Raw genomic sequence first — 14,282 nt, 5'->3', positions numbered from 1 at the left:
ATTGTCAATGTTTGGACTCTTATTTCATCCACTTGGACCACAAAGAAATTGTTTTGGCACAAACAGGACATAACTGTGGTTTTTTAAAAAATGAGGAGATTAAATGAAAAACAATTATATGCAAAATGGATTTTTCCCTCCAATGTAATATAAGTCATTTTGGACTAGGAACTCCTTTGTTTTAAAAGGACTGTCTCTTCATGCTTAAACTAACTACAGCGAGGGCTTTTGGGAAGTGTTGGACCAAAATCTGGTATGTATGGTAATGAAAACCATATGCCACCTTCCCAACCCCCAGAGCAGCCCTCCCACCAGCTCCTTGTCTGCTTCTCCTCATGCCTTCAGTCTGGACTGACAGTGGGGGTGGGGCGGGGTGGGGGTCACAACAGTACCGTAACACCTGTGCTTGATCAGACCGTCAAGACGGCAAAATCTCTGGCCATTACTGAAGTAAGAAACAGAACTAATGCACTCAGAAACAGAACTAATATATGATCACATTCGACTCATTCTCTTTTCTTGGATCCAATGAAGCAGTGCATTTACAGCATGGGTTACTGGTAGGATAAGATGCTTTCATTGTAAAATAGACTAAATATAGCCTTACTGCTGGTGGAAAAAATACTAAACTATAGAGCACAGAGTATATGAAAAGAAAAACAAGGCCGCTTCAGGGAAACTGTAGTGCATATATTGCGAGTTGCTTCAGATAAAAAGCACTGCTAAATGAAAAGCAACCAAGAAAAGACATCAGACAGAGGAACAGAGGGGACTCACCTCATCATCTTTGTACCAGGACAGATTCTCAGCGGTCAGGACAAACCAATATTCCTTCGCTCCTCCTTTCATGATGCCAATATTATTGATGGTTAGCCAACCCTTTCTGATCACCTAGACACAGGCAAACATGTGGGATGTATAATGTACAGTCAGACGGTCATTGTAATATTTATCAAATATGTAAATAAATGAACAATAAATATTGATTTAAAATTAGTGTGAGAATAAAGAGGCATGATATGAGAGACATGAACATGCAAAGCTATGTAGGAAATCAGTTTTTGGACAATGAACAATTATGCAGTTTAGCAGTCATCATACAAAAATATCTGAATGCAGAATGCTGTGACTGACCAATCAGAATCAAGTTCCAAAACTCCATGTAATAAATTATGTTTATGTGAGGATTTCTCAGAAGAACAAATCAGAAACACATTGCAAATACAGTGGGGTCCTAAAGTCTGAGGCCACTAGTGAAAATGTTAGGGTTTTAGTGAAAATGTTCAAAAGTTAGGGTTTTTAAGAAATTAATACTTTTATTCAGCAGACACATTCGTTTTTTCCTTTTGAACTTTTTATTCATCATGGAATCATGAAAAAAAGTGTATCAGTTTTTTTCAAAAATAAATAAAATAAAATTTAATTTTAATAATATTTACTGTATTTTTAATTAAATAATTCAGCCTTGCTAAGCATAAGAGACTTTTTTTCAAAAATATATAAAAAAAAAAAAATCTCAAAATCTCACCCAAACTTCTGAACAGTAGTGTTTTTAGTAAATTTGTAATCTCATTTAAAAGTTTTATACTATTACAAATAAATATAAAAAATTAATAATTTATCAAAAATTATAAATTATACTATCAGCATTACAATTTCAGAATTTCATCGTATTTGGTATGCTTTTTCAATTCAGGTGTAAATTTTTTGTTTTTTAAATCCGTATGTTTTCAGGCTTTACTTTCATTACATCTGGCAGACTTTTTTTTTACTCTAAGTAACATGAAGTACATTCAAAGTATACTATACATGTTCAGTTCGTTTGTTCTCTGAGAACTGAACCCATGACCACCAAATGAGCTACAGTTCTCAGGAGGGCAATGAGTTTACACTGGAATCCTTATTTAGTTTCACAGCAGCCTTTCCAATGCAGTGCCATGGTGAAAAAAACAATCAACTTTATTAGAAAAGGTTAGCCTTAATTTCTCTCAATGCACTTAATATCAAACAATATCATTGATTTGACGGCACTGACACTAACTAAGCTGGACGACAACATCAATGTTTTTATACAGAACTGCTTTATAGATGAAATTAACAAATTTAATAATTGATTATTTTTACAACGGAATTGAATTGACTTCAGCTGCTGCTGAACAATGACACTATTTAAATATATAAATGTATAAAGCGCTATATAAATAAACGTGACTTTACTTGATTAATTAATGATCATAACCAGCTATATTTTTTTTGTTTAAAAAATACACCATAATGAAGACCATAATAATCAAAATGTAATGCTTTGTTCAAAAATATTTTACATTAAAAGACCAGAGTGCATTAGCAAGCACACACACACACCAAAGAGGTTGGACTTACCATTATCTCATCCTGAGGTGCGTTGGCATAGCAACAGTAGCAAAGCAAAGACAGGGTTTAAGATAGGTAATTATAAACTGGAAAAGGCAGCAGAGAGAATAGACAAGATGAACAGAATACAGAAGTAGAAGAAAGATGCTAGAATAGTTCCGTAACTAGTTCACACCACTAACAAAAGACATACAACAAGAACTGTTAAACATGCCTAAATGGAACATGCTATAATGTAAATTATTCCTACTAGGAATATATAAAAAAATTTTATATCCCAATACTCTTAAAAGGGGTCATGATTTGAGAAATCAAATTTTCCTTGGTCTTTTGACATATAAGAGGTCATTGTACTATAAAAATACCCTGTAAGTTTCAGAACTCCAAACTTCCTCATTAGCCGAAAAACAGCTTTTTTTGAAACCAACCTCTGAAAATGACTTGTTTCAGATTTTGTCACATTATTACGTCAGTGGCCCTGTTTGCACCTTGTAGTAAGATGCGTTTTGGTCGATTGGATCACAAGTAGAAGAGGGATACACATACCCGTTTACACCTGGTGTTATAATCCAACACTTTCAACCACTACTGTCCTGATTTCGTCGAGGGGAGGGTCTATGAGTGGGTAAATGTTTTTTGTTTTTTCAATTGAAAAAATAAGCTTGCGCAGTTTACATATGAACGTGGAAGTAGAAGACATACAGAGAGCAGCAACTTTCGTTACTGCTCTGAAAGCTGCAAGACTATGCCGAACACTGTGAGTGCGTGATAGAAATCAGGATGGGTGAGAGAACATTGCGCTTGGTACCTTTTTAGTCTTCAAACCAAACTTGGATCTCCAGTCAACAAAGTTTAAATCCGGTCTGGCACACTTCCCATATTGTTTATGCATTAGGTCAGTATAAGTCTTTTGTGGCTGTTTGAAAACAATCTGGTCGAAAGCATTTTCGACTACCTCTGGAAGTGGTCAAAAGTGGACAAGCTCAAAACATTTTAGACCCGTTTACATCTGTATTTAGTGGCGTCCACTTGTGATCCGATCGACCAAAACACATCTTAATACCAGGTGTAAACAGGGCCATAGTGTGTCAAAAAGCCGTCTCTCCAGAATCAGATCAACACCTACTTCTACATGATTGCCTCTTTAGCTCCACACAACAATTTGAGCATGTCATGTAGTAATGTAATACGAGACAGACGCAAACATATCATAACTCCAGCAACAAAACGATAGAGCTGCCTCAGAGGATTATAATGTGTCCATGTGTCAAAGAACGTAGAGAACGCTTCTTTGGTTATTGTTTTGATCTAAGCCAATCTAAAAAATAAATCTTCAGTGAGCAACATCTTCTGTTTTGTCATCAGTAAGACATTTTATTTCAAATACGACACTGCAAATGACAATGTATATGTTTTCAAAACAATTCCACACATGTAATGGCGGGTCCGTTGAAAATTATTTTAATATGCAAAACTGTTACCCAATCATAGCAGTGGGCGTCTACTTCCAAGTTTATTCCCAAAGTCATTTCTTTTGGGGTTTTTTTGCGCACTAAAAGTCACGTCGACATTTTTAACAATGTCTTTAGTACCTTTCTGGACCTTGAAAGAGTTGGTTAAATTTCTGTCTATGGAGGAGTTATATACCTTTCGGGTTTCATCAAAAATATCTTAATTTGTGTTCCAAAGATGAACGGAGTGTTATATAACAATGAGTAAACTCGTCCTCATTATTTCTTACCTTTCAAGAGCATTTTAATAACATCTACCCCTGTTTTCAAAAATTAAAATATCATAATATGACAGACACTGAGTGATGCAGTGTCCAATTATAGAACTGCTTCTGGTGTTCCTACATAAATAATGTTTGAGTAAGGCAGCAAACATCTGCCAGGCTGTGTGATGCATGCAGGACACAGCATCTGTTCATTCTGTCTTGTGCTTACCTGATTGCCAGCAGTCTTCTTCTTATTCATCTGACTGCTTCTCTGCTGGGCGCTGAAGAGATAAACAGAAAAAAGAAATATCCATTAAGAGAACAAATAGATTGCAACTTAAGGACAACTAACAGTCACAAGAACATTTTACCAGCTTATCAGTTATCAGTTAATACGGTTAACAGAATGCCTTATGTTGATCCACATACTAGACCATCATCAAACTAAACAATAAATAGGATAAACCAGCTTGGTAGGAGTGATCAGATTTGATTCTAAATTCAATGAATTTGATTCTGCCAAAAGATTTATAAAGGTTGAAACTGAAAGAAGATAAGAGCATTAACTAAAAATATGGCCTAGAGAAACAACTGAAATTGTTTGAAAATGATTATATAATCACATGTAGGATGATTCTCTACACCTGGCTTTATAAATCAGCCTGCTGTCTACTATGAATATCTAGGGATCACAGCTTACACAATCATTGTCTATCATCACTGTGCCTTTAGGCTCTGTCTCAGCTGATTTAATGCTCCCTGCTAAAAATTCCAGCATAATCTAGCATGAATTCCATGTTGGTCCAAGCTAGTTTATGCTGGTTAGCATCGTCATGCTGTTTTCTCGTTTCCCATGCTGGTGACCAGCAAACCAGCAACCAGCATACCATGCTGGTACCAGCATGCAAAACATACCTTATGCTGGTGACCAAAGGGTTAGTAAATGGTTAGTAATATTCTTACTTTGCAAAACCGATGAAATCCTCATGATTGGTGTTCATGTATGCTAACTCAATGTCAATTAGCAACATGACCTGGTGACGGAAAAAGAAAACAACAATACATATTTCACTACTTATTTTTCAGTTGAAGTTGAAGCTAGGTTTTACCACATGAGAGTAAAGGTGATGTAAAGGGTTGGCAGGTGCATGGTAGATGGGCCATACCTGATTTTTGGTGCGGCTCTCCCGATCACGGATGTGTTGGGTGACAATTTTCTCCATTTCCTCTCTAAGCATGGGGTACTGAGCCAGCTGTCCAAAACACATACAAAACACATACTGGATCTACTACTATCACTGACAGCTTATTACAAATCTTATTAACATAGACAAATGGAAAAGAGATTTCAGTGATTAAGTGCAAAAAAATACTTTTGCATTATTTAAATGACAACTAAATCCCCCACCCCATTCTTTATGTGTCTAGATGTTTTGTTTTTGAGTTGAGAGTAATGAGAGTAATTTTGTTTGTACATACTAACAAAATTTTAAAATAGAAATAGATAAAAAACAATAAATTTGCCTAAATTAAATGCTATATAAACAATGTATACATTACTGAGATTTTTATTTCATAAATTGTGCTTAAATGTCATCAAAATAATGCAAAATTTGAACCTATAATTAATTTATATATATATATATATATATATATATATATATATATATATATATATATATATATATATATATATATATATATATATATATATATATTTTTTTTTTTTTTTTTTTTTTTAATATTTTTTTATACATATTCCTAAAAGGCTTTATGAGATTCACTCTAAAGTGACATCTGATAAGTTTATATAAATGTAATGTAGGAATATAAATTTGGGGTTGGTAAGAATTTTTAATATTTCCGAAAGAAGTCGCTAACCAAGGGTGCATTTATTTGATAAAAAAAAAAACAGTAATATTGTGAAATAATATTATAATTTGAAACAACTTTCTATTTGAATACATTTTCAAATGTAATTTTTTCCTATGATGGCAAAGTTTTCAGCAGCCGTTAATCCAGTCTTCAGTGTCATATGATTCCTCAGAAGTCAAAATATGCTGTTTTGGTGCTCAAGAAAACATTCTTATTATAACAGTTTTGATCAATTTAATGCATCCTTGCAGGCAATTCATCCTTGCAAATAATTAATGATTTTTTTTTTTTTTTAAATTGACCCCAAATTTCTGAACGGTAGTGTATATGAAGCTCAAATGAGTATACTGTATAGACAGGCACAGAGTTAGGTTTACCTTCTTGGTGCATTGCCTGACCGTATTGACCAGCTCGGTGATGACCAGGTCCACACATTTCTGGCATGGCTCTTTGATCTTTGCAATCTGCCGTTTAACAATAGTCTCAAAGGCCATGTCTGGGGTAAACAGACCGGTCCTGACAAGTAAAATAATGAACAGAGCAGTCAGAGATCTTAATGATGTGCTTTACAGTTACTGATCAGTTTGCCATTGCATTTCATATTTCATGACACGGTTCTCATGGTGCAGTACTTCATATCTAGCGAGCAGTTGTTCAGAATGTCACAGTGACATCAAAGCGAGTTTGATCTCAGAGTAGGTGAGTTGGCGAATGTGTGTGACTCTGTCTGTTTGAGGTAGAGGCTTCACACCTGATACCGTGGATGTTCTTGATGGCGTAACTTATCTCCTTACGCAGCTCTTTTTCATCAAACTCCATCTAGTCATCATTAACAGACAGAGAGACACTTCCTTTGTAAAAATGAGAGGATTTAATTTAAATAATTCTACAGAAAGTATGAGCACTGCATTGTTTTGCTCTCGGAGAACATCAGTTGCCAGTATGATAAAATTACCTTAACCAGCTCAAAGGGGAAGCGCTCATGGAAGATGCGATTGATCCTTGCACCTCCAGAAAGCTCCACTGTGTCCACCTGATCTCCTGAACCTTCAATGCACTTCTCAAAATCCACTGCAAACTGCTGCACCATCCTTTAAATCAGAGAACAGTGAGTTTTATGCGCGAGTCACAGAAAATAAACAAACCATCACACAGAAACACACACACACACATAAAGATACACTACTGTTTAATATTTTTTAAAGAAGTATCTTATGCTTACCAAGGCTGCATTTATTTGATTAAAAACACAGAAATACTGTGCAATATTATTACAATTTGCAATAACTCTTTTCAATCTTTAATTTATTTTAAAATCTAATTTATTCCTGTGATGGCAAAGCTGAATTTTCATTAGTAAAACATTTTTTATTATTATCAAAGATGAAACAGTTGTGCTGCTTAATAGTTCCCTTTTTGAATAGGAACACTACACTGTGTCTTGGATGGACGCTATGGGGATGCCATCAGTGTATCCGGTGTCTAAAGAATGTGTGAAAACACTCCAATCTGATTAGTTGGTGACAGTCCGTGACATTATTAGCGGAGCTAATATAAGTATAAGAGGATGCCCATAGTACATGTCATCAACTTTTTTGTCTTCAGGAGCCGTTTATATTGTTAGTGTGTGGTGAAGGCAAGATCATGGAAAATTCTAGCAAGCATTCTAGGAAGTGTATACCTCTGTGTCCCCGGTTTTTGACACCTGAGGACACACACAACCTATGCGCTTATTTCTTGGGAGAGGAGCATGCACTTTCAGTGCTCAAGGGTTCTGAATGTGCCCATTGTGAAAAGTTCACAATGAGGAAGCTCTGTTCACATTTGTCTCTATTCTCAAGGGATGTGAAACAAGCCTCTGCATCCCACAGTTCAGAACCCACTGTTGCCGAGGCAAAGTGGAGGCTTTAGTCATGGGGATTGTAGGTCAAGCTTGCCAAGGAATTTGCGAAAGGGCTGGCTCTTTCTCACACCTCAATTGCATGCTCGAGTGATCTGCTGGATCAGGATGTGCTGTCTTTCAAGTCATCCGATCCAGTAGATAGTATATTGCTGGCACCATCCAGCCAAGAGGAAGCGGATGTGGTTAAAGAAGGCGAGCAAAATATTTAAATAAATAAATAAATAACAAAACACACTTCTGATCAGTGACTAGTCTTGTGAACAGTGAATCAGATCACTTCCTGATGATGTCACTATTAATTAACAGTCAGCATCATCTGATGTTTTTGCTGTGGTGCCCATGGAGCAAATGGGGGTTAGGTGCCTTGCTCAAGGGCACCTCAGTTGTGGGTAATGAGAGTGGAAGAGAGCGCTGTTCATTCACTACCCCCACCTAAATTTCTTGCAGTTACTGAGACTCGAACCCATGACCTTCAGGGTTACAAGTCCAACTTGGCCACATTAGGCCACAGCTGCCCACATAAGGCCACAACTGCCCATATGTGAGGTTATTTATGGATACCCCTGGTGGAGGAGACGTTTGCAGGCTATCTCTCCTAGAGTGAGTCATCTTCTTTGAAGGATCCAGCCCTGCCATCAAGGTCGCTTCAGACAACCTCGCGCTTGAATGGCAGGGCATGTGCGTAAGCACATCAGAGCGGGGGCTGGGGGGTAGGGGGGCTTGCACACCATGGCGGTGCTTGCAGGTCTACCAGGCAGGTCTGCTAAAAGATCTGGATCAGGGCCAGGCACTGTCCTCTAACTCTTTGGGCCACTAAACAAACAGTTGCTGCTATCACTCGCTTGATATCAATGATGGTGGCATCAGTGGCTGCAATTGCCAGACATCAGGGAGAAAGAAAATAATTTTCTCCTCGATGCCCCAGCCTTGCCATCTGAACTTTTTGGTACATCTGCTGAGACAGTGGTTGGAATGTTGAGAAAGGGGTCAGAAAGAGAGGCGATGGCGCAGTTGCCAGCATATCCCACACCGATCCAGATCCCCGGCTAAAGCCTCTGGGGTTCTACAGTCAGAAGCTTGGAGGCGGGGCCAGAGGGAGAGCGTGGTCACTCGCGCTCCTCCTCCCTCAAGGAGTCGAGCGCAGAGGAGGCGAGAGGAGAGGAAGAAGAGACAACATCTCAGGGAAGTGATTAATAGGAAGCACTTCTGCAAAGACCTGAATGCTGATGAAAAATAACATCTCTCATCTTCCCTCTTTTCATCTTTTTCTTAAAAAAATAATTAAAAACTTTGTAAATTTCTTTACTGTTTACAACTGAATGAGTGCTTGCTGAATAAAAGTATAATTTCTTTTTTAAAAAAAAGCTTACTGACCCCAAACTTTTGAACGGATGTGTATGTGCATGGGCTGTAAATGTTCAAGTGGGTAATACGTATATATATATATATATCTATATATATATATTTACTACCATACGATATGACTCACTGTAGCAGAGCCTTGGTTTTGCGAGAAGGATCATCGGGGCGGAATTGCTTGTACTCCTCTACCTCTTTCTCAATGGACAGTAATTGGCTCTGAAGTTTATTCCTCAGTCCTGGCAGGGTGTCTCGGATGTGATTAGTTAATTGCTAGATGAGAATGAAAACCATTGGCAACTGGCAAACATTTTTCAAATCTATATTACATGATTTGTGCTGTTTTACAAAACTGAGAGCTAACAATATACTTAAGGCAAAATTCTTCTGAATGAAATGACAGGGATTTACACTATATTGCCAAAAGTTTTGTGACGCCTGCCTTTACGTGCTTATGAACTTTAATGACATCCCATTCTTAATCTGTAGGGTTTAATATGGAGTTGGCCCACCCTTTGCAGCTATAACAGCTTCAACTCTTCTGGGAAGGCTTTCCACAAGGTTTAGGTTTCACAAGGTTTAGTGTGTTTATGGGAATTTTTGACCATTCTTCTAGAAGCGCATTTGTGAGGTCAGGCAGTGGTGTTGGCGAGAAGACAACACTCGCAAGTCTCCGCTCTAATTCATGCTCTAATTCAAGGTGTTCTATCGGGTTGAGGTCAGGACTCTGTGCAGGCCAGTCAAGTTCCTCCACACCAAACTCACTCATCCATGTCTTTATTGACCTTGCTTTGTGCACTGGTGCCATCCCCAAACTGTTCCTACAAAGGTGGGAGCATGAATTTGTCCAAAATGTCTTGGTATGCTGAAAAATTAAGAGTTACTTTCACTGGAACTAGGGGGCCAAGCCCAACCCCTGAAAAACAACCCCACACCATAATCCCTCCCCTCCACCAAACTTTACACTTGGCACAATGCAGTCAGGCAAGTACCGTTCTCCTGGCAACCAGAGAACACGTCTCCACTGCTCTAGAGTCCAGTGGCAGCGTGCTTTACACCACTGCATCCGACGCTTTGAATTGCACTTGGTGATGTAAGGCTTGGATGCAGCTGCTCGGACATGGATACCCATTCCATGAAGCTCTCTACACACTGTTCTTGAGCTAATCTGAAGGCCACACGAAGTTTGGAGGTCTGTAGCTATTGACTCTGCAGAAAGTTGGCGACTTCTGCGCACTGTGCGCCTTAGCATGCGCTGACCCCACTGTTATTGTTCCCAATTGTTATAATACCACTAATGGTTGACCGTAGAATATTTTGCACAGGTGGCAACATATCACGGTACCACACTTGAATTCACTGAGCTGCAGTCTGCATGCCTAGGTGCTTGATTTTATACACCTGTGGCCATGCAAGTAATTGGAATACCTGAATTCAATGATTTGGAGGTATGTCCCAATACTTTTGGCAATATAGTGTATATAAAATGCTGAAAAACATGCAGAAAAACATATGCATAAGTGGCTCTCTGTGTCATTCTACCTGATTAAGCACTTTCTGCAGGTAGGGAGTCCCCATACGATCGGCCAAATGTCGATATGCTGGGTGGGTGAGGAAGAACTTCCTCTCTGCTGCCATGGCAGCAGTAATGTCCTTCTTGCCATCAATGTCCTTTTGACTGCGGTTAACAACCCCAATGTAACCTATAGGGAATATCCAATTTGAAGTAGTTACAGGCAATCAGTATAACAAAATGTAGCACATTCCCAGTTAACAATTTTTTGTTTTAAGAATGTTTTCCAAACATTCTGTTTTGGTTATGACGTTAAAATGTCCAGTTTTCTTGATGGTAGAAGAACGATTTTTAAAGGTTTGTATGATGTTCCTGAAACGTTCTTTCAACGTAATTTTATTAACAACTCAAGATTCTAGGAATGTTCATTTGTAACATTCTAAGAACATAAAAATATCCAGTTCTTTAATGTTAATAGAACATAATTTAAAGGTAAGTATGTATGACCTTCCTGAAACATTCTTTCAAACAACCAAACACCTGCTGGTAACAAGCAGAATCACTGAAAGAAAGAGAAACAACAAGAACAGAAACTTTAACTGACTTCCAGCCACACCCTTAGATGAAATAATCTGAAGATAAAAGTAGACATTAAATTTCTCAAGATCTCAGCAGAGGAGGATTACGACAACTCCACAAACATCATAAAAAACTTCACCTGTTACAAACCAGACTAACTTTATTCCTGTAAAAAATGTACAAAAGTTCTTGTTAACAGAGATTTAGATGTTGATGTTTGGTTGTTTATTTTGAGGTTAACATTATGGTGGTCAGTGTTTACTTTAGTTGGGCTCTTGACCCATGGCTTTTTTTTTTTTTCTTTTTTCTTTAGTTTATTTCTCCTTCAGAAATTGCGGTTGTTTTCAGAAAACATTTCTACATTGATAGAGACTGATGAAAAGGCAGATCAACAAGTCTGTTTTAATGGTAGCCATTATGATAAAGATGACTTATAACACTGGAGAGATCTTTGTGAAAAATTCCAAAACTGCTCTTGTGAAAAAGTTGAGACTCACTTAGACATCAACACTCATCATACAAACCTCAACAATAGTGATGATCAAAAGTGCAAGAATTAAGCTGCATAATTTATTCGTGCTGCAATGCATGCTGAGTGGGAGCCATGAAGGAGTTTTGTATGCTGGCATTAAGCATGTCACCATTGTTGTGTTTCATATGCTTGATATGATTCATATGCCTGATATGATTTTTTATGTCTGTGAGTGTATAAATAGCACTATTATTAATAACTGAAAATCTGATTTTCACAATAGTATCATATGGTCAGTAGCACAATTAAATAAATAAATAAATAACATATCAGTGACTAGACTTTTGATCAGTGAATCAGACCACTTCCTGATGATGTCACCATTAATTAACAGTCAGCATCATCAGATGTTATTCTGACACATTAAAAGTGTTTTCTGAACACACTAATACTGCAGCCAGAAAAAAATCACCGCAATGGTGACTTCAAATATTTGGTCCTCTTTCCTTCAGTGATTCCTCTCATTAACATCAGGTGTTATCACTAATGGTGACACTGAGCAGTGCTAATAAAACACAGGAGACTTTGTTGTGCAGCATCCAACCTTAAGCCACTTTTAAGCCAAAAATTTAGTGATCCTTACTATTTAAAGGACGTTCGAAGAATGCTGTTTAAAGAATGTTTTCTGCCAACATTATGAGAACATTCATCAAATACTAATGACAATATATGGGGATTTCATGAATATTGTTTTGAAAGTGTTTAATTTGAACACTTGCATAACCTTTACACAAATTTAAGAGAAAAGTTAGGAACAATAACCATGGGACATGCAACAAAACTTTCCCACATTCCAAGGATGTTCTTTTAAAAGAGCAAACACAACCTTATTCATTTGAAGTTATTCATTGTCATTCATATGTTTAAAGGATGTTCCAAGAATTTTGTTTTCTCCGAGTCCGACATAATGAAGACATTTAAAAAAGCTTCTAAAAACAATGTATCAATAACGTTTTTGTGCTAACTTTTTGAGAAAATTTTTAAAGACAAGATAAATTGAACAAAAATTCTATTAACATTACTGTAAGAATGCTTGTTCATAACTTTGAGAGAACCTTGCCAGAACATTAGCCAAAAGTTATGAGAACGTTCCCTGTTAGCTGGGTTGTACATATAGTTATAACTAATATAAAACCAATAAAATCAAAATATCTTCAGAAAATGCAAAATATAGCTGTTAAACTATTTTCATGAGGTGGACTTTACAACATTTTGTTAATGTAGCTAATTTTAAATGTAAAGTCACAAGGAAATAAAAGCGAGCACATGTTCTAAGAATACCCTGTCACGCTTTCTCTTTGTACACTGACTTTACCTCTGCGTAAAGGAAGAAGTTTGTTCTCCAGGATTTCACGTGCATCTGTTCCTTCATCCATTAGATCCAATTTAGTGATCACACCTATAGTTCTCATACCTGTTCAGAAACACACACACATGGATGCATGATCGGGTACAGTTTTAAAAGAAAAGATCTTTAAAAATCTCACATCAAGATATGTCTGCAATTGTGCAATTATTTTAGAATAAGTTTCAGTCACTGCTGGATAAAAACCCACCCTGAGGGTCCACCTCCTTGGCAATCTTGAGGGCATCTGAGTTGGCCAGGTCAGAGTTTGCAGGAGACACAGCCAGCAACAAGCAGTTCTCCTTAGTCACAAACTGCATTAGCATATCCCTGATTTGGAACTCAATGTCAGCCGGCTGGTCACCTACAGGCACTTTGGTCATACCAGGCAAGTCCACGAGGGTGAGATTCAGGACTGGTGATGAAGACAAGGGGTGACATGATTACATGTGACATTTCACAATGCATGTGACAGAACATGTTGAACGGATCATGTTTAAATAACTCTGTATGTGTATGAATGAAAGTACCATGAGGTGAATAGACGCGCAGGTTGATAGGGACAGGTGAAATGCCTTTGTTTTGGCCGGTGATGCGATCTGTCTCTGCCTCAATCTCTTGACGAACCTCATCAAAATCAGTAAACTTCTTCCCCTTGCAATGCAAAAACTCAGCATATTCTGGAAATAAGCAATTAGACATTTTAACAAAAAAAAAAAAAATGCATATTAGCTTTACCTTAAAAACATGCATTTAAAACTATAAAGCAGGGGTTCTCAAATCTGGCTCTCAAGGTCCACTTTCCTGCTGAGTTGACCTCCAATCTTAACAAGAAAATCAAGGTCTTCGGGATTACTATGCTGCATCTGAAAACCTAGGCAGCTGACTTGTTGTCTCACTGCCCTATGAGGCAAAGACTTTGCAGGCAGCCTTTGCGCACGCAGGTACCTCACGAAACGCGTAACAGTTTAATGAGCTACAGCAAAATAGAGCGAGCTTTGGTGAGAAATAAACAAGTATTTATTTACTACAGTAGTCATTTCTCAATAGAAATGACATCAGAAGTGGAAAACGTTGATCAAAAAT

The 14,282-nt window shown here is 37.5% G+C and overlaps 1 protein-coding gene across 2 annotated transcripts in view; it reads right to left on the bottom strand.

The window, feature by feature from the left end:
* Positions 1–14,282, bottom strand: part of dnm1b (dynamin 1b) — a 39,153-nt gene that overhangs the window by 13,678 nt on the left and 11,193 nt on the right. For both annotated transcript variants that reach the window (XM_067406249.1, XM_067406250.1), the window contains exons 3-15: positions 13,727–13,876; positions 13,408–13,611; positions 13,167–13,265; positions 10,770–10,930; positions 9,358–9,500; positions 6,921–7,056; positions 6,717–6,784; positions 6,343–6,481; positions 5,257–5,343; positions 5,054–5,124; positions 4,320–4,371; positions 2,383–2,394; positions 778–891 (exon numbers count right to left, since the gene is read on the bottom strand). In XM_067406249.1, the coding sequence (XP_067262350.1) occupies positions 778–891; positions 2,383–2,394; positions 4,320–4,371; positions 5,054–5,124; positions 5,257–5,343; positions 6,343–6,481; positions 6,717–6,784; positions 6,921–7,056; positions 9,358–9,500; positions 10,770–10,930; positions 13,167–13,265; positions 13,408–13,611; positions 13,727–13,876 (1,436 nt within the window). The remainder of the gene's footprint in view (positions 1–777; positions 892–2,382; positions 2,395–4,319; positions 4,372–5,053; positions 5,125–5,256; positions 5,344–6,342; positions 6,482–6,716; positions 6,785–6,920; positions 7,057–9,357; positions 9,501–10,769; positions 10,931–13,166; positions 13,266–13,407; positions 13,612–13,726; positions 13,877–14,282) is intronic.

This window comes from Chanodichthys erythropterus, chromosome 13 (genome assembly GCF_024489055.1).
Source record: "Chanodichthys erythropterus isolate Z2021 chromosome 13, ASM2448905v1, whole genome shotgun sequence".
Classification (NCBI taxonomy): domain Eukaryota; kingdom Metazoa; phylum Chordata; class Actinopteri; order Cypriniformes; family Xenocyprididae; genus Chanodichthys; species Chanodichthys erythropterus.
This window is presented reverse-complemented; position numbering and strand designations above follow the sequence as displayed.